This window comes from Nanorana parkeri, unplaced genomic scaffold (genome assembly GCF_000935625.1).
Source record: "Nanorana parkeri isolate BGI_ZX_2015 unplaced genomic scaffold, ASM93562v1 scaffold218, whole genome shotgun sequence".
In the NCBI taxonomy this organism is placed as follows: Eukaryota; Metazoa; Chordata; class Amphibia; order Anura; family Dicroglossidae; genus Nanorana; species Nanorana parkeri.
Window position 1 is genome coordinate 151,129 of NW_017306486.1, and position 26,370 is coordinate 177,498.

General features: G+C 41.5%; 1 protein-coding gene across 1 annotated transcript in view; it reads left to right on the forward strand.

Moving 5' to 3' along the window:
• LOC108786592 (heparan-alpha-glucosaminide N-acetyltransferase-like) overlaps positions 1–26,370 on the forward strand; it is a 176,828-nt gene that overhangs the window by 48,912 nt on the left and 101,546 nt on the right. The window contains exon 9 of the mRNA XM_018555915.1: positions 5,643–5,729. Within this exon, the coding sequence (XP_018411417.1) occupies positions 5,643–5,729 (87 nt within the window). The remainder of the gene's footprint in view (positions 1–5,642; positions 5,730–26,370) is intronic.

Below are 26,370 nucleotides of genomic sequence, written 5' to 3' on the forward strand. Positions count from 1 at the left end.
GGGGGGGGGTATACTAATCACCCATGTGGGTGATTAGTGCTCTGTCCATTTCACTAGCCAATTATGTACATGTGGCTTTTATTTGGAGGGCTGCACATTGATCACCAAGAGTTGGAAGTAAAAGTATACCTTTCAACTTTGAAAATTGAGAAACAGGGTCACACTGGGACAGAGAAGACATGAACAAAAATGGGTGTGCCTAAATTGCGCTGATTATCGATCATGGCTTAATGGAGCATGGTTAAAGTGACACATAACGCAGGAGGTCAATCTTAAAAATGCATTCAAGTACCTGAACTATTAACAAAACTGTACAATGAATGCAGCATATATCCTCAATTAATCTCTGACTTCGAGCTGACACTGTCCTTCCTTCTAAAGGCTGGCTTCTTCCCCATGGTCCCTGAGTGTGTTGTAAAGTAGCCACCACCCCAAGCCCGCTCCCGTGATGGACTACAATCTTAATACAAATGAATAAACTAAACATGAGATTGTAGTCCATCACAGAAGTGAGCTTGGAGCGGTGGCTATTTTACAATACACAGGGACCATGGGGAACAAATGTAGCCACCCTCCAAAAGGAAGGACAGTGTCAGCACAAATTCAGAGGTGATTTGAGGATCTACAGCCGAGTGATACACAGATAAGATACATTTTTGTTAATAGGTAAGGTACTTGAATGCATTTTTAAGGTTTATCTCCTGAGTTTAGTGTCACTTTAAATAGAATCTCAGCCTACAGATTGCATACACTTACACAGTTTGCAGTCCTTGCACCCACAAAAGACTTCATAACTACTGTTCTATAAGCAAGAGCTAAATGCCAGATATTTTAACTTGCATAGAAACTGTCTGCATTGCATATGCCACCCAGGCATAAAGTCTCCCTTTTATTTTTCTTCTAGTGCATGCTTTAAAATTAAAGTGATCATTTGTTTGCTATACACAACACAGGAAGCTTTTTAGTGATGGTCAGCATCCTACATAATATTACATTTTCTGTGACACTGAAGTCTAATATAGAAGATATTTGTTCAATTTTGAAAAAAAAAAAGCTTTTACAATTAGATTTAAAAGTCCGGAAACCCATAGAAAAATGTGTGAATAATTCATATGTTGCTATCTGATATTTGAGCAAGAATCATTTTGAATGAAATTCCCTGAATTGTGGTTACCATCTTGCTGCTCAGTGTACAGTACTAAGGGGATGAAAGAGGCCCATAAATCTCACAGGCCAGTTTACTTACTTCTCCTATTGAACATCTTTCTTACTTAAATCATGAAGACAACTAAATTAATGGCTTGGAAGCATCCTGTTTTTTCTGTGTTGTCCAGTGCTGGTTGTCCAGCCTTATTTCCTCTCTAATAGATGAGAGGAGCTGCTAATTGCTTGTCTTAATCATTGTACATCGCTGAGCTATAAACAGAGAGAGGAGTATTTTGTTTACTTCTATAAATTATTCATAGCTGCTTTGCATTAGCTGTAATCACTTTCAGTTATTTTTAAAGTTCTCTCTTTACTGGATTTAAAGTCAACCTATCACAAAGTGAAGCTTTTTAGTACTATGGAGGTTCCAGGAGTCAAGCTCCACTACAAGAAAATCTAGGATATATCTCTGGATCTACTAATCATTTTGTTAAAGTGGACCTTCAGCTTAATTTTGCACATTCCCTAATATTAGTTAATATAGTTAGATGAACTAACAAATTGAAGCCTAACTCCAGCTAACACTTTTCAAGCAGTTACAGAAGCAGGTGGTTTTCCTTTTGGGATAAAGCTTTTAGCTAAATGAAAAAAAGCTGACTATTGTAAATGGTTAAAAGCACCCCTGTCAGTGTTAGTTGGATTGTCCCAACCCTCTGACTACGACTTCATGGACAGCTTGGCCTGTTAAAGAAAGTTGGAAACTAACAGACATCGTGGCAGGATCAACAGGTAATAAAATTTGGTTATGGAGGGATTCAGCAAAAAACAATCGCTGCTGTTGCCAGATTGCCTCATATATGTTTTTATTTTATAGTTCCACTTTAAAGCAGAATTAAGTTAAGAAAACAAAACATTTAAAACAGATTTATTTTTCTTAATAATTATTATCCATATTTTTACATTGAACTAGCCTACATTTCTGAATCTTGATCCCCTGCATGGTAGGATCACGAGAAGGAAGCACAGCTCCCTGAGACAATCTGGCTCTTCTGCTTTAAACATGTTGGTAACAGTCTTCCTTCTCAAAAATGCTTACCGGATGAAAAAGAGATGCATATTCTCAGCAATGCTCCTCACTGTCCAATCAGCAGTCTGGGGTGGGCCGAGGACCAACTGGAAGAGGAAAAAAGGAAGGTCATCGACTTAGTTATCTTCCATGACAGGGATCACATTAATGGCTGGATATAATTACAAATCCTTTGCAACGTAATACAGCTCCCATATACATATTCCAACTGTGTACAGTGGTACCTCGGTTCACAAACGCTTCTGTTCGCGAACAATTCGGTTTCGCGAACAGGAAGCTCGGCAAAATTTTCCTTCCGTTCGCGAACTCTGCATCAGGTGACGAACACGACCGCGGCCATCTTCCTTGCTCTGACACGTGGTCGTGGCTTCCTCTAGTCAAGATCAGGGTTGCAGACAGACCGGTGCACACTTGCTGTGAAGTTTTTTTTGTGCTTTTTAGCACATACAGTACTGTACAGTATTATTCATTCCAGCATGGATCTAAAGAAAGTGCAGAGCAAGCATGATGGTAAAAAGAAAGTGCAGAACGGTAATGAAGGTGACAAGAATGTGGAGAGCGGTAATGAAAGTGACAAGAACGTGCAGAGCGGTAATAAAGGTAACCAGAATGTGCAGATTGGCAATGAAGGTGACAAGAACATGCAGAGCAGTAATGAAGGTAACCAGAAAGTGCAGAGAAAGAATGGTGGTAACAAGAAAGTGCAGCGCAATAATGAAGGTAACAAGAAAGTGCAGAGCAAGAATTGTAAGAAGAAGGTTTTGAAGAAAATAACCATTGAATTGAAGAAGATGCCGAAGTCGACAATCTCGACTATATTGAAGAATAACAAGAACATGCAGAGCTGTAATGAAGGCAACCAGAAAGTGCAGAGCAAGAATGGTGGTAAAAAGAAAGTGCAGCACAGTAATGAAGGTAACAAGAAAGTGCAGAGCAAGAATTGTAAGAAGAAGGTTTTGAAGAAAATAACCATTGAATTGAAGAAGATGCCGAAGTCGACAATCTCAACTATATTGAAGAATAAAGATGCCATCAAAGGAGCTGATGTGGCAAAAGGAGTAACAATGTTAACCAAACAGAGGACACAGGTACTGGAAAAGGTGGAAAAACTTTTGTTAGTGTGGTTGAATGATAAACAGCTGGCAGGTGATTGTGTTAGTGAAGCTATGATCTGTGAAAAAGCCAGGAAATTGCACAGTGATTTACTGCAACAAAACCCCTCTACAAGTGCATCTAGTGATCAATTTAAAGACAGTAGAGGGTGGTTCGATAAATTCCACAGTGTGATCAGACATGATGAGGCTTCCAGTTCTGACAAGGCCGCTGCAGAAGCCTACAAGAAAGACTTTGCAGAATTCATGAAGTCAGAAGGATACGTCGCTCAACAAGTGTTTAACTGCGATGAAACAGTGCTCTTTTGGAAGAAGCTGCCGAACAGAACCTATATCACACAAGAGAAAAAGGCACCGCCAGGGCTCATAGTTACATAGTATTTGAGGTTGAATAAAGACATTAGTCCATCAAGTCCAACAAAGCCCATAGTTCAAGCCCATGAAGGACAGACTGACCCTTTTGCTGTGTGCGAACACAAGCGTCGATCTGAAGATTAAGCCACTACTCGTGTACCATCCCCAGACCCCTCGTGCATTCAAGGAACAGAATGTGAACAAGGCCAGACTGCCAGTCATGTGGAGGGCCAATGCGAAAGCTTGGGTCACAAGGCAATTGTTCATGGAATGGCTGCACGAGGTGTCGTTAAAAAATATCTTTCTGGCAACCAACTGCCTGAAAGGTGCCTTCTTCTGATGGACAATGCCCCGACACACCTCCCAGCCTTGGTGGATGATATGGACGCTGAGTATGACTTCATAAAGGTCAAGTTTCTCCCCCCCCAACATGAAACCTCTTCTGCAGCCCATGGACCAGCAAGTGATCTGCAACTTCAAGAAGCTGTACACAAAGGCACTCTTCACCAGGTGTTATAATGTCACTGAAGAGACATCCTTGTCTCTGAAAGAGTTCTGGAAGAAACATTTCAATGTCCTCCATTGCATCAACCTCATTGACAAAGCCAGGGAAGATGTCACGTACCATACCTTAAACTCAGCCTGGAGGAAACTGTGGCCAGAATGTGTCACTGAACGTGACTTGGAAGAGTCTCATGTACAGGTAGTGGAGGAGATTGTGTCCATGTGCAACAATGGGTCTGGATGTCGATGGTGCAGGCATAGAGGAGCTTGTTGAGGACCAAAAGGAGCAGCTGACGACAAAAGAACTTGCTGAACTCCAGAGTGAGCAGCAGAAGGCGCTTGTTGAGGAGCTTTTCACTGAGGAAGAGGAAGACAGGGAGGAGGTTAGCAGTGATGTGATAAAATCCATTATGTAAAAATAGAATGAGTGCCAGGATTTCTTTGAGAAGCAACACCCCAACATAACTGTAATGAACAGAGTGTTGAATCTGATGAACGATAACGTGGTCTCTCATTTCCGGAGTGTTCTGCCGCGCAGGAAAAAACAAGTGACATTAGACCGATTTTTCGCCAAAATTGACCCTGCAGCTGAGAGACAAAGAAGAGAGGAAACCCCTGAAAGAGATCTCCCTGATGTCCTTATGGAGAGGGACTCTCCATCCAAACAATAACCTCCTCCCCACCTTCCTGCCAGAAGTTGCCCTAAGAAAGGTTAGTGTTCACTCTCTTCATACTGTACTGTACTTTGTTTCATATTTTTGTGGTTAAGATTTTTTTTAACATATGGTTCAGAACGGATTAACCTTATTTACATTGAACCTTATGGGGAAATATGATTCGGTTCACGACCGATTCGGTTTGCGACCAGAATCGTGGAACCAATTAAGTTTGTAAACCGAGGTACCACTGTATTTATCTGTTTGCCTAAAGTTCAGCTTTAAAATCCATGCCCAAGCACATTTAAAGAGTTTAAAACACTGGTGTTGTTTTGAGACCCCCAAAATGCAATGGCAGGTTTTATGAAGATTTGAACAAATAAAAGGATCACTCTCTGATTACGCTGTCTTTAGACTTTTTTTATTTTGACACTTCTGCACTTCTATATTATCAACATTTTAGTACTGTCTGTGTCCCCATGAGGGAGATAGCCACTGTGTGGATGATAGGTAGCAGACAAAACAGGAAGAGGAGAAAAACCTATTCCGTGGTGACAAAGGCATTTAAAATCTGATAGAAAAATCACTTCACTGGGGACACAGCTATAATTTAACACCTGACAGAACTTCTAACCCTTCCCCACTCAATACAAGTTTGTATTGAGTGGTAAAGTTTGGGAGCTTTATTTAAGAACCTGTCTCCTTAGTCACTGGTTTGGGAGCATTGGGTTTGAATATTGTGCAGTGGTCATCCATCACACTTTGTTCTTTTGATTATTGCAGGAACTATACAAAACAAGTGAGCCATTTGATCCAGAAGGTGTACTTGGCACAATTAACTCGGTGGTTATGGCATTTTTTGGACTACAGGTAAACCATCTAACAGAGTTTAGCATAAAACACGTATTTTGGTCTTTAACCCCTCAAAAAAAGTGAACCCTTAAAAAATGACAATGAAATTTATTGGGACAGAGAAATTATGCTGAGAGAGCAATTGTCAATACTACCAGCAACCAATCATGGTTCATCTTTCATGCTTTGGAAAATAGAAACACATATTCTAATTGGTTTTCATGGGAAACCATTACATTTTGTTCTCATTTTCATTTTCACCACTTATAAATCAATCCAAATACATTGTGACATACAGCATAGAAGGTCTATTGGGTAGTTGCGTATTCCTGAATGTGTTTCTTTCAGTTAACTAAATACAAAAAATACAAGCTTTAATGGGCTAACTAAACATAAAATGTGAGCATGCATTGTTAGTTTTTGCACCCTGCTGGTTTCAAGGATAGTATATTGTTTCCTAAAAGTTGTGTTAGTAAATGTATATGGACAGCCTTCAGTGTTACCACTTTTGAATGTATAAAGCCATGGTTCAATGCCAGCGACTAAAAAATAATAGCTCTGGTGCCAATAAAAAATATATTGTTAGTATATTGTTAGCCTTTGGCTCAAATAAGTGTAAAATTCCTGCCCTGTGAGTAAAATTTACTGCCAGTCTTTGGTGTTGAATAAATGAATATTGTTGCTGTTCTAAGAATGTTGTTAGCACCTGGTATCAATAAGTATAAAATGTGTTCAATATAAATAAGACAGGCTCTAGTGGTGGCCAACGCAAAATAAAAACATTTGGCCCTAGAATTAGTAGGTCTGCCATTGTCTCATGACAATACCTTCCTCTGCCAATATCAAAGGTGAGAGTCCTGCACACCTTCTGCTGAAGAGCAAAATAATATAACACAGATCTATGGACAGATAGTGCTATTCTAAAATGATAATCTAGACAAAGAACAATATGAAAAATCATCAGTTACAAGATGTACCATATAGGTACAAGTGGACTTTAACATATGCAACATTACAACACAACATTATAGGAGGAAATGTCTACATGTATCTACCCAATATGGGATACATATAGAAATAGGGAGACTTTTCATTCAAATGCTGAAAAAAATAAATTGAAGCAGAGATGTACAGGACTGCAGAAAAAAGTAATATACATATTACAAGTGAAAAGACATGTGGGTATGTGCAGATTGAATATGATGACCCACCATCATTTTGGGATTTTACCATATTCTCAAGGCGAGCGCAGCCCAATAAAATGTGTAAGTATATTTATGTATAATGATATGTTTTGTGCCGTATTTTATACATACATTTGGATTTTGTAGTTTAGCTATATATTGATCAGTCTGCAGCTATTTAATGCGTGTCCGGTTTATTTACTCTTCTTGCATCTGTCAGCATAAAATATATAGTTAAAGTGCACCTCCTGAAGGGAATACCGAAATCATTGGAGCTGCTACTCTGTCATCAGGTCACTTGCCACCTCCGCAGCACTTTCCTTACTCTTTTCAGCTGCAGGTCATTGTTAGTGCTCCTCCTCTGTTGCTAAGTTGCCATCCACCACATTTATTCCACTTTGGGGAAATAATACCCTTGGTCACAGCATTTTCCAATATGACAACAAAGATACAATTCACATAGAGTACGCTGCTTTAATTCTATGCCTGGCACAGATAGCAATAAAAACCAAACACTGGATGTAAAGTTGGCCTTACACTGCTCAAATTTTCGGGCAAATCTTGCTGACCCAGCCAAAATCGGAGCAGTGTTTGGCCCTGCCAGCACCACTCCGTTCAACAAAAGTCAGATTTTCAATTGTCTTTTGTCAGATGAGCCGGGCCCAGTAGTGACTGCATCCAATCAACTGCATATAGAGTATGTCAGAATACAATAGCCGGGGAGATTCCCCCATGCATAGCAGGGTGCGAAAATTTAGATGTTCTACATTTTTGCACCCTGTTGGTGACAAGGGCTCATCTAAGGTACTGAGACTAAGCACCAACTGGTTTTCACCAGAGCTCATGATGGTGGAGATGGGTTTCGATGTGTGCTGGTACCAGGTGACAGCCCTCAGGATTGCCCTACCATGGAATGAGCGGGGGACTAGGTGGCTATGATTTGGAGACAGTGCGGTAAGGAGAGAAAAGAAAATGGTTGGGTCCAGACAGAGGTTGGTGATGGGCAAAGCAGCAGAATTGTGAGGTTCAGACAGGGGTCATAGATGGGTGGAAGGCAAGAGAGTTGTCAGGTCGATACAGGCCAGCAATGAAATAGGCAATCAGTAGTGTAGTAGACGAAGGTCGGCTACGTGCAAGTCAGCAGAATGGTCTGGTTCAAGCAGAGGTTGCAGGTGGGTGGTAGCCAAGATAGTAGTCAGGTTGATTAGGAATGAAGCAGGCAATCAGTAATGCAGTATAGTTCTTTTTGTACAAAGTAGGGTAGCTGGTAAGAAGACCCAAAACCAGCCATTTCCAGGGCATATTCTTAAATTTGACATGTCCAGTATCATTTCAGGGAGCTCTGAAGTTCCTGGCCGGAGTTCTGCAAGTGCCATTAGAAGTATTGTCAGAGATTCTGCAAGTGCCATTAAAAGTTCTGGCAGGTATTCTGCAAATCCTGGCTTGTATTCTGCAAACAAATACCATTAAAAGTACTGGTAGACCTGGAGGGTATTATAACACCAACTCAAAACAAACAAACTGAAAATGTTTTGGCTGGGGTTCCCATTTAGTTCATGACAATGCATAAACTATTTATTAGTGTTTGGGATTAGTTACTATTACTCTTCTACACAATGTTGTGTTGTCCATATGTTGACAGTTATTAAAGGTCCTATCTTTTAGACTACTGTCACAATGTCCCGAATGGCTGAGTTCTTTCAATGCCTTATAGGCAGCTTAATTGTTTAAAGCCAAGGCACCTAGTCATGCTCCTTTGGATTATCAGATTCAACCAAAGAAGATGCAACCCAGAGCACAGGGTCAGCCTGCCTTTTCTGAGAGTGCTGAGGAGGCCTGAACTCAGACTGAGTCATATTTAATGGCTACTATACCAGTGCGTAATAAATAGCCTAACTTTCCTGGCAGCCATATAATGGCCAACTGGTAAAGAAACCTTATTTTATGGTATTGCTTTGATTACACCTTTGTGTAGGGAACATCTGTTTTGGTGAAAAAATCATGTTGTAAAAAGATGTTGAAACATCACCAGCTGACACTTTATCTCCTTTTCTTTCAATGGGAGAGTAGTACACCCTCTCATGATATTAATGATGTTAATGCATACCCTCTCCGTTACATTATACTAGTTGATAGCACAATGTACAACTTACGTAGTTGTGATACACTGCTTAAAGTGGAGAAGTAGCCATGTGAAAAAGAAATCACAGTTTTGCTTTAGTTATGTATCCTTGAGACTTACAGAGAAATGGTTGTAGTCTTTATAAATCCCTATTGTTATCATGATATGTGTCCATTGTAAACAGAATAATGCTTCACAGGCTGCTTTACATATGAAATAGCCTCTGTATACATATTTCTATTGATTACATTGCATTAATCTTTTTAAAGGTATTGTTCTTCACTATCAAGTGATCAGTAATGACAAATAACTGCCGTTTCTGGTTTTGTTATGACAAGCTCTAACTATGGCATTTCCTTCACCTGGAGAGATATTTCAGAGCTGCTGTTAAATATAAATGAGAGTGATAAGACACACAAAGCAGCATAGAAAGAAGAAATAGCGTGCAGTGTCCAGGAAAACCTGACCTCGCACTTTCCATGGATCCTTTGTCATAGAGTGTGCAGGTGCAAATCGTGTTTTATTAGCACAGTTATATTATCTTGGCTGTAAGTATAACAGCTACGGCAAATATTCGCTCCAAGGTAACCTGTTATGGCAGGCCCAATCCACATGTCAACAAGTGAGATTAACTCCCCTCATACTGTGATACCAGATGCTGGGCCACATGAACAGGAAAAGCTCATATTAGATGAGTTATATTTCTTCCTGTGCTTCTACACAGGAACAAACCCCAGAAATAAGATGGTTTTAATCATGCTTAACATTTAATAAACTAAAAATCATTTTACGTATTTAACAGACACCTATACAGGGAGAAAAATGTAGACTGGCTTCCTTCTTAAGGTGCTAATTACCTGAGTGTATCATTGATCCTCTGACTTTAAATCCTATCTGAACCCAAAAACAAAAATGTGATATATTGGCAGCTTACCAGCCCTCAGATGTGGAGGCTAAATATGTTTTCTCTTTTAATGCTTTTTATTTTATATCCACCTGTTGATACAGCCAGTAACATGCTTCCTGTCTTAGGGTGGCTATGCTCATATCCTCACTGTATCTATGGAGGAGCAATGTAGCCACCCTTGGACAGCAGCATTGTCAACCTGTAGGGAGGGAAGTGTTAGATGGCCTAGTAGATTTAAATGAACTTTACTTGTGACTAACAAATGAAAGCGTAATTTCAGCTAACACTTCTTAAGTAGTTACATATTTTTTCCCCTTTGGGATAAAGGTTTTACATACATTTCTCAACCCTCTAACTGAGACTTTTGCTGAACAGATTGGTCTGCTAAAGGAAGTTGACAATAACTAACTGGCAGGATTAATGGGTAAAAAAAACTGCATTACTGGGAACTCAGAAAACCAAAGACTGTTGTTTCTAATGACAAATTTCATCATATGTGTAATTTTCTACTTTGCCCATAGTTCCATCTTAGGTAATTCCGGACACTTTTTTGAGTTTTTGGAGTGTGGAAGGGTTAGAACCTCTGTCAGGTTCATATATTGTTGTCTGTGTCCTTGGGGAGTTCTGTTGTCACTTCCTGTCGTAGAGACAGCCTGTCATCCTGACATACAGGGTTACCAGGACAGGAAGGAACGGGGAAGACTCACCAAAGGGTGGTAAGCAACAAAATCCAAATTGCATGTAAGCGAAGGCATTACAGAACAAGGGAAATTAAAGTAGAAGACAGCATGCCAGTGGTTGCAAATTAACAGCCTTGACTTACTTGTAAAGTATAGCACCAATGGCATAGCAATGGCAAAATGAGAAGCCTTGTCACCTTGGTGCAGTTTGAAACGCCATTAATGCTATAACTTACAAGTAAATGCTCTTTACCTGCAACTTTTGGTGTGCTGCCTTCTACTTTCATCTCCATAAATGGAACACATGAAGCAATACAAGCCAGATAGAAGTTTTACCCCTACCGCATTGTGCTATAGCTGGTTTTGTCTCTTTTGGAGGTATTTCCCTAGGCTTCTTGTCCCGGTGAGAAGGGAACAGGAAGTGACAGAAACTCCATCTAATGTGGACACATACCGCATTAAAAACCTTGCAGAAATTGTAAAATTTTCACAATTTACCCAGGACTGAAAATATATGTTTTGCCAGGAGTTGTCATTTACCCTGGAACGAGTGTATGCAGCTCTGTCCTCACTTTTTGCTTGGTTGTTTGTTATACCGATTATATTTCTCTCAGTGCTATTTTCTTTATTGTGGCCTGGAAAAACAAAATGAAAATGTAGCAAATTTTTGATCAGGTAAATGTGAAATATTGTCAGGGATACCGGCACAGGTGACCCCACACCTGCACAGGTACCCACACAGGCAGACCAAAACACGTGTGACCACATGGACCAGGCAAGTATGTTACACGGACCAGGCAAGTATGTTATATATGTATAGAACGTTTAATATACACAGCAGACTAACAGCAACAACCAACAACAAGGCCCAGGACAGCAAACAAAAGACACAGGAAACAGGACTTCAACCAGGGTTCAGGATTCACAGGAAACAAGATTCAAACAGGGTTCATGACTCACAGGTAACAAGGTTCAAACAGGCTTCAGGATTCACAGCTAACAGGGTTCAGGACTCACAGGTAATAAGGTTCAAACAGGGTTCTGGGTTCAGGACTAACAGGAAACAATACTGAGCCATCGACCTGACTGCAGGGAGGGTTTAAATACTCTCCCAGGAAGCACCAGGTGATGGCTAAGTGCTGGGAGACACCCGCAGGTGAGCACTGGAGTTGCAGGTCCCAGCATCACCCAGTGGTGGTCTGATACCTAGCAGTTCCTGGATGCCTGGAGAATCCTGCAGGTGAGCCCAGGAACTGCAGGGCTTAGCTCCAGCGCCACCTGGAGGCGCTCTGGATCCTAACAAATATATTGCATTTGATTATTTTTAAATTTTCAGTGCAACCACCAGGTGGAACTATCAGCTCCCCTTTCATGTGTTTTCCTGAGTCTTTTTAGCCCCTTTAGAGACAAAAAGCCTGTCTGAAAAGGGAACTAAGATGCTGTCTCTTTAGATAACCCATAGTGCTTTGGGGACTTTCTCATGTATTAACCCCTTATTTGTCACCGGTGTAAAGATTATGGCCGAACAGAACAACTTGCAGCTGGCCAGCTGAGTAACCGTTATGGCAGCTGTGTTTCCTTAGGCTTTAAGCTTTTACTGCCACTGACGTAAGGATTAGTGCAGAACGGAACTGCTTGTAGCTGGCCAGCTAAGTAAGCCTTATGGCAGCTGCGCTCACTGAGGCTATAAGCTCATAGTCTCTTCAGCAACCATGGGTTTATAGCAGAAGGGTCTCCTAGAAACTGCTGATGAATGAATATCTGTGATCAGTGGCTGAGAAGTCTCCAATCGTGATTACTCCCCCTGGTGACAAAAAAATATAACAAAGTGAAACATTGCAAAACTTGTCTGTCCACCAGAGGTGAAAAATGGAGAGCAGGACTTGGCAGAAAAATGGTTACATTTGCAAATCAACTATTACATATACAGTAAACCAGGGGCGCCCACTATTTTTCGTCTGGAGATCTACTTTTCAAATGACGAGCAAACAGTAATGAAAAATAGATCTAAAACATATAGCTGTATAATAAGTGATGGTGTACATAGTATTTGGGGTTGAATAAAGACATACGTCCATCAAGTCCAACCCATATAGGTCCATGCATCATCTCATTCTTAGGAATACTTGTATCCCTGAATATTACGGTCCCTCAAGAAATCGTCCAAAAGTTTCTTGAACAATTCTATACTCTTAGCTGAAATCACTGACGGTGACAGTGAGTTCCAGACCCTAACTGCTCTTACTGTGAAGAACCCCCTTCGCCCCTTGTGCTGGAATTTTTTCTCCACCAACTTTAGGTGGTGGCCTCTAGTCTTTGTAATGGAGTTAATCTTAAAGAGTTTGTTTCCAATGTTGCTGTCACCATTGAACATCTTGTACATGAAAATCATATCCCCCTTAATCTCCTTACTTCCAGTGTGAACATGTTTAAGTTCAGTAGCCTTGTCTTATAGCTCTTATACCTCCATTCCCCTAATTAGTTTGGTTGCCCTCCGCTGGACTCTCTCCAGTTCAAGGACATCCCTTCTCATTACCGGCGACCAAAACTGGACCGCGTACTCCAGGTGTGGCCGAACCAACGAACCAATATAGTGGTCCAATTATAGACTTGTCTCTGCAATACATTCCCTTCTTAATACAGGACAAGACCCTGCTAGCTTTGTTTACCGCAGCCTGGCACTGCAAGCTACCATTCAGTTTGTGGTCTACAATAACCCCCAAATCTTTTTCTATTTCTGACTTCCCTAGTGGCATACCCATAATTGTATAACCCATTTGTTTATTTTTATTTCCAAAGTGCATTACTTTGCATTTATCGACATTAAACCTCATCTGCCATATTATTCCCCACTCCCCTATTTTATCCAGGTCCTCCTGTAATGTTATAGTGTCATGATCCATTTCTAATACTCTCCCTATTTTTGTATCGTCTGCAAACACAGAAACATGGCTATTTACTCCCTCCCCGATATCATTAATGAATAGGTTGAACAGTATGGGACCCAGCACAGATCCTTGAGGCACACCGCTCATGACACTAGCCCAGTCTGAAAAGGTGCCATTTACAGATACTCTCTGGACACGTTCCCGTAGCCAGTTCTCTATCCACGTACACACCACCTCATCTATGCCCATAGCCCTCAGCTTGTGAAGTAAGCGCTTGTGTAGTACCGTATCAAATGCCTTTGAGAAATCCAGATATATCACATCTACCGGCTTCCCTCCATCCATATCTCTACTTACCCCCTCATAAAAAGTTAGCAAGTTAGTCAGGTAGGAACGGTCTTTCCTGAACCCATGCTGATTGTCATTAACTATGCCGTTATCCTTTACAAATTTTACCAAATAGTCCTTAATCATACCTTCTAATAGTTTGCAAACTACCGATGTTAGACTGACCGGCCTATAGTTCCCCGGTTGCCATCTAGCCCCCTTTTTGAATATTGGAACTACCGTAGCCCTCCGCCAATCACATGTTACTCTACCAGTCACTAAAGATTCCTTAAAAATTTGGAATAATGGTCTTGTTATAACCTGGCTTAGTTCCCTAAGTACCTTGGGGTGCAGGTTATCTGGTCCCACTGCTATATTTGCATTGAGCATTTTAAGTCTTTGTTGTATCCCGCTTTCCATCAACCACTGTGTTATATTATCGGTTGAACTATGTGTTTTATCCCGTACGTCAAACTCGTTTCCCTCCTGAGTGTATACTGAGGAGAAAAAAGTGTACTAACAGCAGTTTTAATAAAACTTTGAGTTGTATAACCTAATTCCTGCATTTTCCATCTCATTGCTCTTTCTATATTTACATGGCTAATTATGTCTTTGGGGATTCCAAAGAGATATATGTTAGTACTACTATTATACAGTACCATGTGTGCTGGGAAACTATTTACTTATGGGAAACATACATTCTCTAGCAAGTTTTCATTTTGTTATCGGTCCAGCTAATAAAATAGTTTAAAAGTAGCAGGCTCAAGAGCTTTTCATCCTAAAATGTAATGAAACATAAATAAAATGGGAATAAATATTGATTCCCATAGGATGTCTGCGAGCTTAATCTCTCAAACAGATGAATCCTGTCAGCATAGGTGAGACATGATCTGGTGTGTTACGCCTTAGGGCGAGTATAAAGACATAGTTTTCTGTGTCTCTGGAAGTGTTTTCTATCATGTCTTACTTCTGGATTGCTGGTAAACACCAAAGGTAAACTCTAGCCAAAATGTTTTTTTCTTAGTGTAGCACCTTTTCTTTGGGTGGTGAGGAACAACCCCCTTAAGTAGTGAGGCAGGTTAACATTTCAAACCCATGGTCTGGTCCTTGGTGTAAGATGGGGCAGAAAAACTATATGGATGCCAGGCACTTGAGTTTTTTTTTAACCTTTTATTGCTTTTATTTAATTTTATTACTGGGGAGTGGGTTTAGGAGTGCAGGATACCCACAAATAGCACACAAAGAGGATGGGTACTCTGAAGTAGCAATAAAAGTAGCAGTGGGCCCTCTAGGAGCAGCCTCTTGGCAATTACTGACCCTGTAAGAGCAGTCACAGTCTCTCTTAAATAGAAATTGATCTTTCTCTAATCAAGTTGTTGTGAACAACAAATCCCTCTTACAATGTCCAGATAGCAGCTTCTACTGCACTCCTCTGTGACACTTTGTCAGCATGAAGATACTTTTCCATCCAAACTACCTCTAGACATCCACTCGAGCAGAGAGGCTCCTGGCACATGCCCCAGATCGAGGCAAGGCCCAAGTGTTGAGACAGATACAAACTTGCACAAACTCTGTGTGGGTCCTGGTGCCGCACTTGGATGCAGACAGTATGAGTCCAAGTGTGGTCACCTGGACTCACACGGATGTGCAGGTACGCATCTGCATGTAACCGCGTGTAACTGCATGCAGCCGAATTTCCCATAGGAAGGTACAGGTTGAGGCATACAATTACACACAGCACCCGTTCCTTCCGGGATCAGGGTTTCTGCACAAGGTGTGCACACCATACAGATGTGCATGCAGGTGTGAATCTCAAATCTCTGTAAAAGAAGGCAATTCATTGTAACATAGTTTCACATAGTAAGGTCACTGCCAGAAGAGGGTGCAGAGACCTTCCAGTTAACGCAAACAGAATTTAATAAAAAGACCAAGGTGAGGAGATGTCTATTAAGGTGAAGGATTGGTTGGTCTATAGCGGGAAGAGACTAAGGGGTCTTTTCACGAAGCTGCCAAAGGATCTAGCCGTAGCTTCGGCCGATCCTTCGGCTAGCTTCGGCCCCAGGACCCCTTCGGTTCAGTAGAACCGAAATCGGGAGAGTTTTTTCTTTTTTTTCTTTTTTTTTTTAAGGCAGCAGAACCGCCGGACAATAGAAAACTGTTGGGCGGAGCTAGCTGTCATTGCTAGCTCCGCACAATCGTTTTCTATTTACTTTTTTTAGAAAACAATTTTTCTGTTCTGCTCGGTCCCTCTCAGGGACCGAGCAGAACAGCCGAGCCGAATGCCGCTGAGCGGCATTCAGATATTCACTCACTGCTGTTCGGCATCTATAAGAATAGGCTGAACAGCAGTGAGTAGCCTGCCGGAGGTTCGGCTCAGCCGATCCAGATGTTGGATCGGCTGAGTCGAACTCCTTCTGCACTTCGGATCAGCCGAACATGCTGAGCATGATCGGCCGACCCGAAGCCAATGCAAAGCAAGCCGATGTACGGCTGATGTCAGCCGATATACGGCTGAAATCAGCCGTACAAGCCTGAAGTGAATAGCCGAACAGTCTTCGGCTCACTTCACTTGGGGTGGGTTGTTCACTCGGCTGCCCTCGGCAGCTTAGTGAATAGACCCCTAAGTGTTAAGGAATTCTCTAATCAAGGGAAACAATTGCTGTATGCATTCAGAGGGAGGCCATGAAGGCCTAGGATGCATCCAGTTCTCACATAGGAATGTTTCCAGATTAGGAAGGTACTGGAAGAGCTGTGTTATCCAAAGCAGAACAAAACGAGTCATTTACAGTGGACATAACTATATCCGGATTGTCAATTACACAGTTAAACAGAGAGCCGACAAGAGTGTCAGAGAAAACAACATGAGCCAACATGGAAGGTATCGCAGATTCAGGTGAAGAATAAGATGCCAGAGAGGAGGAGGAGGAACCTATAGTAATAGGGGTCCCTGAGATTAAACGTTTTCAGCATCAGGACCCCGTGGGGACTCCTCAGAAGTGTGATCTGAAAGCAGGGAAACAGGGAGCCAGGTCACCCACAGTAGCAGGGATATACTCGAGATGTCTTTCAAAAAGACATGATACTTTCTGCTGTAAATAGCACCAATAGAGAGAAGGCACACTGAGGATGTAATGTTCCTACACAATGTAATGTGGCCACAGGCCTAATACAGAGGACTATAAGGGCTGCTACTACTACAGAGGACCTTGCAGCTCATCGACTAAAAGGATATAAGGTGCTATATGCAGGGAACAATTCTCAACAGCAGAGAGCTGGATGGTAGCCAACATGCTATCTAGACACGTGCATATGCAAAATTCAAGTACAGATTACCAATACTCAAAAGAGAACACATTGTGACTGACTGAACAGACTGGAAAGTGTCAGCAAGGCATATTGATCAGTGTAACATCCCAAGGCATACCAATTACATAGAAATACTGTCAAAAGTGTACTGATGAAAGTTGAAAGCTGAGTAGTGGAGTGCACTGAGCATGAACTTCGCTGACACAGTACACAAGGGTAAGGAAAACAGCACATGCTGAGCATAAGGTCTAGATTCACAGATTTTGATACACGGAGGGATCAGAAGCTGAGGTACACCATATAGGTGCTGTTGCTCTAAAATTGAAGAGCACTTCAGTAAAATAACCACAGTGCGGTAGCTTAAATAAAAAAAAAACAAAAAAAACCCTAAGCCAAAAACAGGAAATAAAATAAAGGGGAAAATGTCTTCCTTGAGTGGTTGTGCAACCGGGTGCACGTCGTGCGCAATGTATGCGTTCCTTGAACAGGAGTTTGAGGGGGAATACATTTGCGCTCGATGTGAGCGGGTTGTTTGTTTGGAAGCCCAAATTCTAGATCTAAGCAAAAAACTGGCAACACTGAGGAGCATAACCAACATGGAAGGGAGTCTGGACCTAACGCACCAGGCTGTGGTGGAGGGAGGCTTAAATGAGGTGGGGGGTGCGGAGGAGCAGGATTCCGAGGTGGGAAGCTGGGTCACTGTTAGAAGACGGGGTAGAGTGCTAGAGAGGTCAGCCCTGAACTGGTTAACCCCAACAAATACGCCAGGTTGCGTGATGTTGGGGATATTAGTTCAGGGGTGACACTGCTGGAGCAGGACGCCTCCTCTATCCGGGAGGGAGTGATTGCTCCAGCGAGGAGGGGAGCCGGATGGAGGATCAGGAGAGGCAGATCCTGGTGGTGGGAGATTCCATCATCATGCGGACTGACAGGGTAATCTGTCATCGGGACTGTGAACGTCGAACAGTGTGCTGCTTACCGGGGGCACGTGTTCGACACATTGCGGAACGAATTGACACTAGATTACTAGATGGGGCTGTGCACAACCCAGTTGTCATGGTGCACATCGGCACCAATGACAAAATAGGAGGAAAGTGTCCTAAAAAAGGAGTTCAGAGACTTAGGTGCTAGGTTGAAGGAAAGGATCTCCAAGGTGGTATTCTCTGAGATACTGCCTGTGCCACGAGCCACTCCGGACAGACAGCGCGAGTTGAGGGAGCTTAACAAGTGGCTCCGGAACTGGTTTTGGAATGAGGGCAAGAGGGTAAAATAAAAACCAAAAAATTAAATACTAAACAACAAATCATGACAGATAACAAAGAAGAAATAAAAATACAGGAATATATAGTGGGCTCACTCGAGTCAACAGAGTCAACATAGTCAAAGTAGTAAATCAAACCAACATAGAGAACATACTCAATGTAGTAAATAAAGTAAATCTTATTGCCCAAAGTGATCCAATTAGGAATGGACCAACCGTAACAGGTACAATTAAAAATAGTAGTAGGGAGCAAGAAGGTAGCAAACGTTTAACCAGTAAAAGTACAAAAATTAAATGTATGTTCACCAATGCTAGAAGTCTAGCTAATAAACTAGAAGACCTTGAAGTTATGTTACTCGAGGAGAACTACCATGTAGTGGGAATAGCAGAAACGTGGTTGGATAGCACACACGATTGGGCTACTAACATAGAAGGGTACAACCTGTTCAGGAAGGACAGGCTGGCAAGAAGGGGGGGGGGAGTGGTATGTGTATATGTTAAAAATAACCTCATTATGCACATCCGTGACGATATCACATCAGATGGTGGAGATGATGTGGAATCGTTATGACTAGAACTAGATAGAACGGACCTTAGCCGTAAACTTATTGTGGGTGTCTGTTATAAACCTCCAAATATAGGGGAAGAGGCCCACCTACAATCCCAAATAGAAGTGGCTGCGAAACAGGAAATGTTGGGGTAACGGGCGACTTCAATTACCCAAGTGCGAGACAATTTCATGGATCAATTGGTTGAGGTCCCGACTAGGAAAAATGCAGTCCTAGATCTGATCATCAGCAATAATACAGAGTTAATTGAGGATATTGTAGTCGGGGAGACACTGGGTAATAGTGATCACAAGGTGATTGCTTTTAATATTGGGTGCAAGAAAGGGAAGGGGGATGGTCGGACGAGAAGCCTAAACTTCAGGAAAGCCAACTTTGATAAACTACACAATATAGTGGGTGAAATCAAATGGGAGAACTTATTTCATAAACTAAACGTTGACCAAAAATGGGACTGTTTCAAGAACAAATAAAAAAATGCTATAACCAGGTGTATATCATTGGGTAACAAAAATAAAAGATAAAAAACAAAGCCAATATGGCTAAATAAAACAGTAAAACAACACATTAAACAAAAGAAAATGGCATTTACTAAGTATAAAACGGAGGGGACAGTATTGGCATTCCAAAACTACAAAGAATGTAATAAAAGATGTAAACTGGTAGTCCGGGCAGCTAAAATTGAATGTAAGAAATAGATAGCCACAGTTAGTAAAAGGAACCCCAATTTTTTTTATCAATACATAAACAGTAAAAAGGGGAGAAAGGAACAAACGACAGGGAGAGGGCCGAGGCGCTAAATACTTTTTTCTCGTCGGTATTCACCAAGGAAACAGACGGGTTTAATGTACATGATAAAACACATAATTTAACAAGAAATATACTTGAGTGGTTGACTGAAACTGGGATACAACATAGGCTTAAACTACTAAATGCAAATAAAGCATTAGGACTTGATAATCTACACTCCAAGGTACTCAAAGAACTCAGCCAGGTAATAACGAGACCATTGTTCCTCATTTTTAAGGATTCCATAATGGCTGGTAAAGTGCCAAGCGACTGGCGGAGGGCTAATGTGGTACCAATATTCAAAAAAGGATCAAAATGCCAACCGGAGAGCTATAGACCCGTTAGTCTGACATGCATAGTATGTAAACTGTTAGAGGGAATTATAAAGGACTACTTAGTGGAATTTGTTCGGGTTAATAGCATAATAACTGATAACCAGCATGGATTTAGGAAGGATCGTTCTTGCCAGACCAACCTGCTGACCTTTTACGAAGAGGTAAGTAGAGATGTGGATGGAGGGAGGCCGGTGGACGTAGTATATCTGGACTTTTCCAAAGCATTTGATACGGTGCCACATAAACGCTTGTTATACAAGCTAAGGGCTATGGGCATAGATGAAATAGTGTGCACATGGATAGAAAACTGGGTAAAGGAATGTGTACAAAGTGTATCGATAAATGGCACCTTTTCAGACTGGGCTGAAGTCAGGAGTGGCGTGCCCCAGGCTTCTGTACTGGGCCCCATGCTTTTTAACCTGTTTATTAATGATATCGGGGAGGGAGGGAGTAGCCATGTCTCAGTGTTTGCCGATGACACTAATATTGGGAGGGTAATAGACACAGATTTAGACAATGTAACATTACAGGAGGACCTGGATAAACTCGGGGAGCGGGCAACTGTATGGCAGATGAAGTTCAATGTCAATAAATGTAAAGTAATGCACTTTGGAGTTAAAAATAGGCAAATTGACTATACACTTATGGGGGTGCCACTAGGGAAGTTGGAAAAGGAGAAGGATTTGGGGGGTCATTATAGATCACAGATTGAAGAACAGCACGCAGTGCCAGACTGCTGTAAACAAAGCAAGCAGAGTCCTGTCTTGCATTAAAAAGGGAATGTATTGCAGGGACAAGTCCATAATTTTTCCACTTTACAGATCACTGGTTCGGCCACATCTGGAGTATGCGGTCCAGTTTTGGTCACGATACTCGGAAAAGATGTCCTTGAGCTGGAAAAAGTGCAGCGGAGGGCAACCAAACTCATTAAGGGGTTCGAGGACCTGAACTATGAAACAAGGTTGTTAAAATTAAATATGTTCTCTTTGGAGGTTAGGAGATTAGGGGGTGAGGGGGTACATGATTTTCTTGTATAAACTGTTCAACGGCGACAGTAACTTTATTAACAAATAGTTCACGTTTAGCTCCGTAACAAAGACCAGAGGGCACCACCAAAAATTGGTAGAAAAAAAATTTCAACACACGGGGCGCAAGGGGTTCTTCACAGTTAGAACGGTTAGCGTCTGGAACTGGCTGCCGCAGGAAGTGATTTCAGCTAAGAGTGTGAAATCATTCAAGAAACTCCTAGACAAGTTATATAGATGGTTGGTACCCCCCGGAGAGCCTCAAGCATCCTGATACCAATGTATGCAATATGTGGGATTTTGTCTTGCCATATGAAAGGCATTTTTCACCATATTTTTACTGTATAAGTCTATCTTTGAAGAAGTCATATTTTTCTCTCTATAGATTAGGCACCATGTGACTTTTTGTCTTGTAGCAGCGCTGTTCCATGCTGTGCGCAAAATTACCCAAACTACGTTTCAAAATGCTTACAAGTCATCATTAACATGAGCAACAGAGGGTACAAAGCTAATAGTGCAAACCCAAATGTCAGCTTCTTACTCACATTCTAATAATGCTTACAACCCTTTTTCCAGCTGGGAAACCATCTGCAAGGTAGTTTTTTGACCATTCGGTTTTGTTATACAGTGTGTATAAAGTACAATTATGAATTAAATAGCATCCATTTTTTTATGGCTTACTCCTTTCATGAGACATCTGGAAGACAAGAAGTGAAATTTTACTGTCCGCACCAATGTTTCTGCAACCAAGGTTAATGACTCAGACATTCCAAATCTTTCCTGTACAGTAAACAAAAATTACATTTAATAGATAAAATGCTAATGCTGAACAGTACAGGACATGTACAATGTTATCAGAGTGTCAGATACTGATCAGTGTCTTTCTTTATAAGCGAAGGACATTCTCTACATCCTATCCAGGGCCGTCTTTAACGCAGGGCAAAAGGGGCAGTTGCCCAGGGCCCAGTCATTGTTGTGGGGCCCAAAGCAGCTGCCCCTTCAGCCCACATAAGATATACACGTGCAGGGCTGGCAGCCTCACCTGTGTAGGCAAGGGGGCTGGTGCCTTGCCTCCTGTCTGTGTACACGGCGTCGGAGCTCTACAGACAGGAGGCTACATACAGCACTATGGACGGCACTCTGGGCTCTACCCCCTATCAACTCGGCCCCGCCCCTGCTTCTCTCTGTACTCCGTGCGCCTGTGTGAGCGGGCCTGCTGGGAGCCTGCATCGTGCCCTGAGCTGTCACCCCTGCTGTATTCCCTCTCTACATCTTCACACCAAGTAAGTGCCCATATATGCCACAGTATATGTATGCAACAGATGCATATACTGTGTGCAATACATTTATATGTAGAGCAACTCTCCATCCTGGCTGTCTCTTCTCGCTCTCTCTAATGGCTGTCTCTCCTCACTCTCCCTCCTGGCTGTCCCTTCTCGCACTCTCTCCTGGCTGTCACTTCTTGCTCTCTCTTCTGGCTGTCTTTCCTCGATCTCTCTCCTGGCTGTCTCTCCTTGTTCTCTTCTCCTGGATGTCTCTGCTCACTCTATCCTGGCTGTCTCTTCCCACTCTCTCTCCTGGCTGTCTCTCCTTGCTCTTCCCTGGCTGTTTCTTCTCTTTCCTGCCTGCCTCTCCTCACTCTCTCTCCTGGCTGTCTCTTCTCTTTCTCCTGGCTGTCTCTTCTCTCTCTCCTGGCTGTCTCTTCTCTCTCTCCTGGCTGTCTCTTCTCTCTCTCCTGGCTGTTTCTTCTCTCTATGCTGGCTGTTTCTTCTCTCTATCCTGGCTGTTTCTTCTCTCTCTCCTGGCTGTCTCTTCTCTCTCCTGGCTGTCTTTTCTCTCTATCCTGGCTGTTTCTTCTCTCTCTCCCGGCTGTCTCTTCTCTCTCTCCTGGCTGTCTCTCCTCACTTTCTCTCCTGTTTATTCCCAAAAAGAATTGCAGTGTGCCGCTAGACTGTTCGGGTTTCGCTTGAAGAAAAGGCAGCAACCATTGCAGCTCCACCTCTGCCGTATGCTGCCGGTAGAGCTTGGGGGGGGGATGTTTGCCCAGGGTCCAATCAATATTAAAGGCGGCCCTGATCCTATCTCTCCCCTTTATTCATAAGGAGCCACAATAAAAGAATAGATTACCTTTACCAGATAGTGCCCCGTAGTTGTCTAAAAGGAATTTTATTTTAACCAGGAATATGTATGGATAAGCACAGCTGATATACCCAGTCCTAATACAGGGAACTTTTTTGTAGAAGCTTACTAGCTATTAGTATCTATAGGTAAAACCTTTGTTTTAGTTTATAATGAATTAAGCATTTTTTTCAGTTGTGCTGTGTGTATGTCTTCACAGGAAGTTAGGCAAAAGCTCTCTATAGTGAAGGACAATCCCTGCTTGGATAGTTGTCACTGGAATTGGTATCCCTATTGAAACATTTTCCCCTCACCTTATGTATCTGTAAAATGAGGACCAATATAAAGGGTGAATCTCTACAACTTAAAGAAGAAACTCTGGGTCTAGTGGCTAAAATAAAGAAAATATACTCACGTGAACCTTAGTCCTATGGTGGAGAGCACTCACTCCTCATATCCTCTCTTCTCTGGTGGTGGGATGTCCCTTGGCCCACAGGTCCATTGACTGCTGGAAACTAGGGGAGAAGAGGCTGCGGGGACTAATCTAGCAGACAACCGGGACAGAGGATCAGGTGAGTATATTTTATCCCCTGCACCAAAAGAGTAGTTCTCCCTGGCAGTGCAGGTGTAGCCCCATTGCAAGGGTGCATTTTTACATTTCCTGGGGTTCTCCTTTAACAACAGGACACAGGCATGCATTCTATACCCTCACAACTGTATTCAAATATCCAAAGCTTTAAAAAAAAACTGTACTATATTATGAGGATATTACCTGCCTGGGATACAGTCCTCATTCTCCAATTATGTAGTTCAGTTCATGTGAACCTGAATATGCTCAGTTTCACTGCCCTATAACTAGTGCACAGGACAAGGTCAGAGAATGATGACTATAATTAGGACACATGAATTGCTTCTCAAAAAGGTAGCATTAATTTTTCTTAAAGAGAAGATCAGACATCACAGGATTGATTTACCAAAGGCAAGTAGGTTGTTCACTTTGCAAGGGACTTGTCCCTTAGCTTAGTGAATGAGGTGACATTCTGCTGACTGCCATTAATCAATTATGTGCAAGCAAAAATGCAGTTTTTTTAATTGTTCTTGCATGTTATTGGATGTTCTTTGCAAAGTTATACTCACCCAGATCGTTGAAGCCACTGGTCCCTTGAGCCTCTCTCCGCCTCCTCTAAGAATCCTTTTGTTATTGTGTTCTATACAAGTGTATAGACGTATGGATGCGAGGAACATTCATAGAGACATAGGTCTCTTGCTTCTTCTGCACATAGACTGGTGGCATATATCTAAAACTGTTTAGTACAGCAATAAAGGATATTTATGCTACTGTTATGCAAAAGAGTGTTTTTCAAACCTGTCCTCAGGTTCCAGTAATAGTGTTTGCATAGGGATCCTGTTCTGAGGCCTGTCTGTGTTGTGCCTTTTTTTGTCTGGTTTAGCTTAAATACCCCCAGGCTAAGTTGCTCAGGGAACTCTGGAATACATGGGCTTCCCTAAGCTTCAGAAGTCATAAATACTACCACTTGTCCTGTAGGTACGATTATTTTAAAGTTATGAATAATTATCAGGCCAGCCCAACCCAAATGAGTATGGGTCAGGGGGTTGGGTTGTAGCTTATATGTATCTGAAGGCTAAATAGTGTTGAGTTGAGTGTTTCTAGGAATACGTAAGATAGGATCTGCAGCTATGAAAAAAAAAAATCCCATCCAGCTGCCCACTTGGGCTGGGGTATGAGCATTTGGTAGACACATGTGAAGTAGAACCTCTAATAGCTTGCACTCCTATGAATCTAGTACATAATATACACAAGAACATCTGCTTGCCTGGCTATGAATATGGCCAGGAGTTCAGAAGAAAGTTTAGATCTCCTTGGAAATAATGTCATGTGCTCCTGTTTGGGTTTTGTGGTGAGCAGATCACTGCTTCTCTTCATCATGTTCAACCTTTTCAATTAATAGATAAAAATGTTGCTAGTGCCCTTCATTGCAGCTAGCAAAAGCTAAGACTTTACCCTGAGATTGACTGGACCAGAAACTCAAGTAACTGACTAACCTGGAAAAAAATGTGTAAGCTGTTGAGGCCCCATTATAGTGTTACACGTGGACTACATATAACTCCACGTATGCACAGACAGACCATTAATACAGTATATCAGCAATTTTATTTTGCTGCCTTTGGGGATATTCACAAAACATGAACTTTAATAACATTTTGATGTCATTTGTGTTTATATAAGATTTAATTATATTTGGTTTGAATATTTCCATTATGTACCTATTATTTGGATCTAACGATCCCAACACTAACTGTATCACATTGACAATGGACCCATAATATAGAGTAATGTCTTTGAGGTGCTCTCTAACACAATACCCATAAAGAATACTAGCATATATTCTGACCACTAAGACTATATTATATATATTCATACAAACAAAATTCCTAAATTGAAAACTCTAGTCGAATTCCTGTGCACACAGAGACTCTATTGGTCATTAGAACATTAATTTAATCTCTCTCTACTACTTCTAATATGTCCTAGTTCATTATTTTAGATTGTTGACTCTGATTGCTCTTATAAAGTTCCATGTTACTAGTTAAAATGAATAGAACATGACAGGATCATATTAAATTACAATAGAGAATACATTTTGTTCTGCAGCAAAGCCTAGTTGGAATCCTCTGCATGTACAGCTCCAAGTGCTGTGATTTTTTTCCATTAACCCCTCTGCTGCCAGTGATATAGAGCATATGGGTTTTCAGTGTCTGTGGGAAACCTGGAGTTAAATAGATGACCATTTTGATTGGCTCTTTGAGAGAACCGCTGATGTATTCAGGAAAGCAAATTCTCTTTAATTTTTCCCTAAATTTGTCTCTTTTCATTCATTTTAGTTTATTTATATCAGAACTATTTTTGATTTTGGATGGTACACAGGAAAGAATCACTGTGTGTTTTTTTTGTAATCCTGCCAAAAAAAACATGAATTCTTATTTTTTATTTAGAAGGAAAAAATCAGAGAGATAGATGGAAAGGTAGAGCGCACTTATATATTGTCCAATTTGCATACATTTCATCATTTCATAATGAACCTTTAAACAATTTTATATATATATATATATATATACATATACAAACACA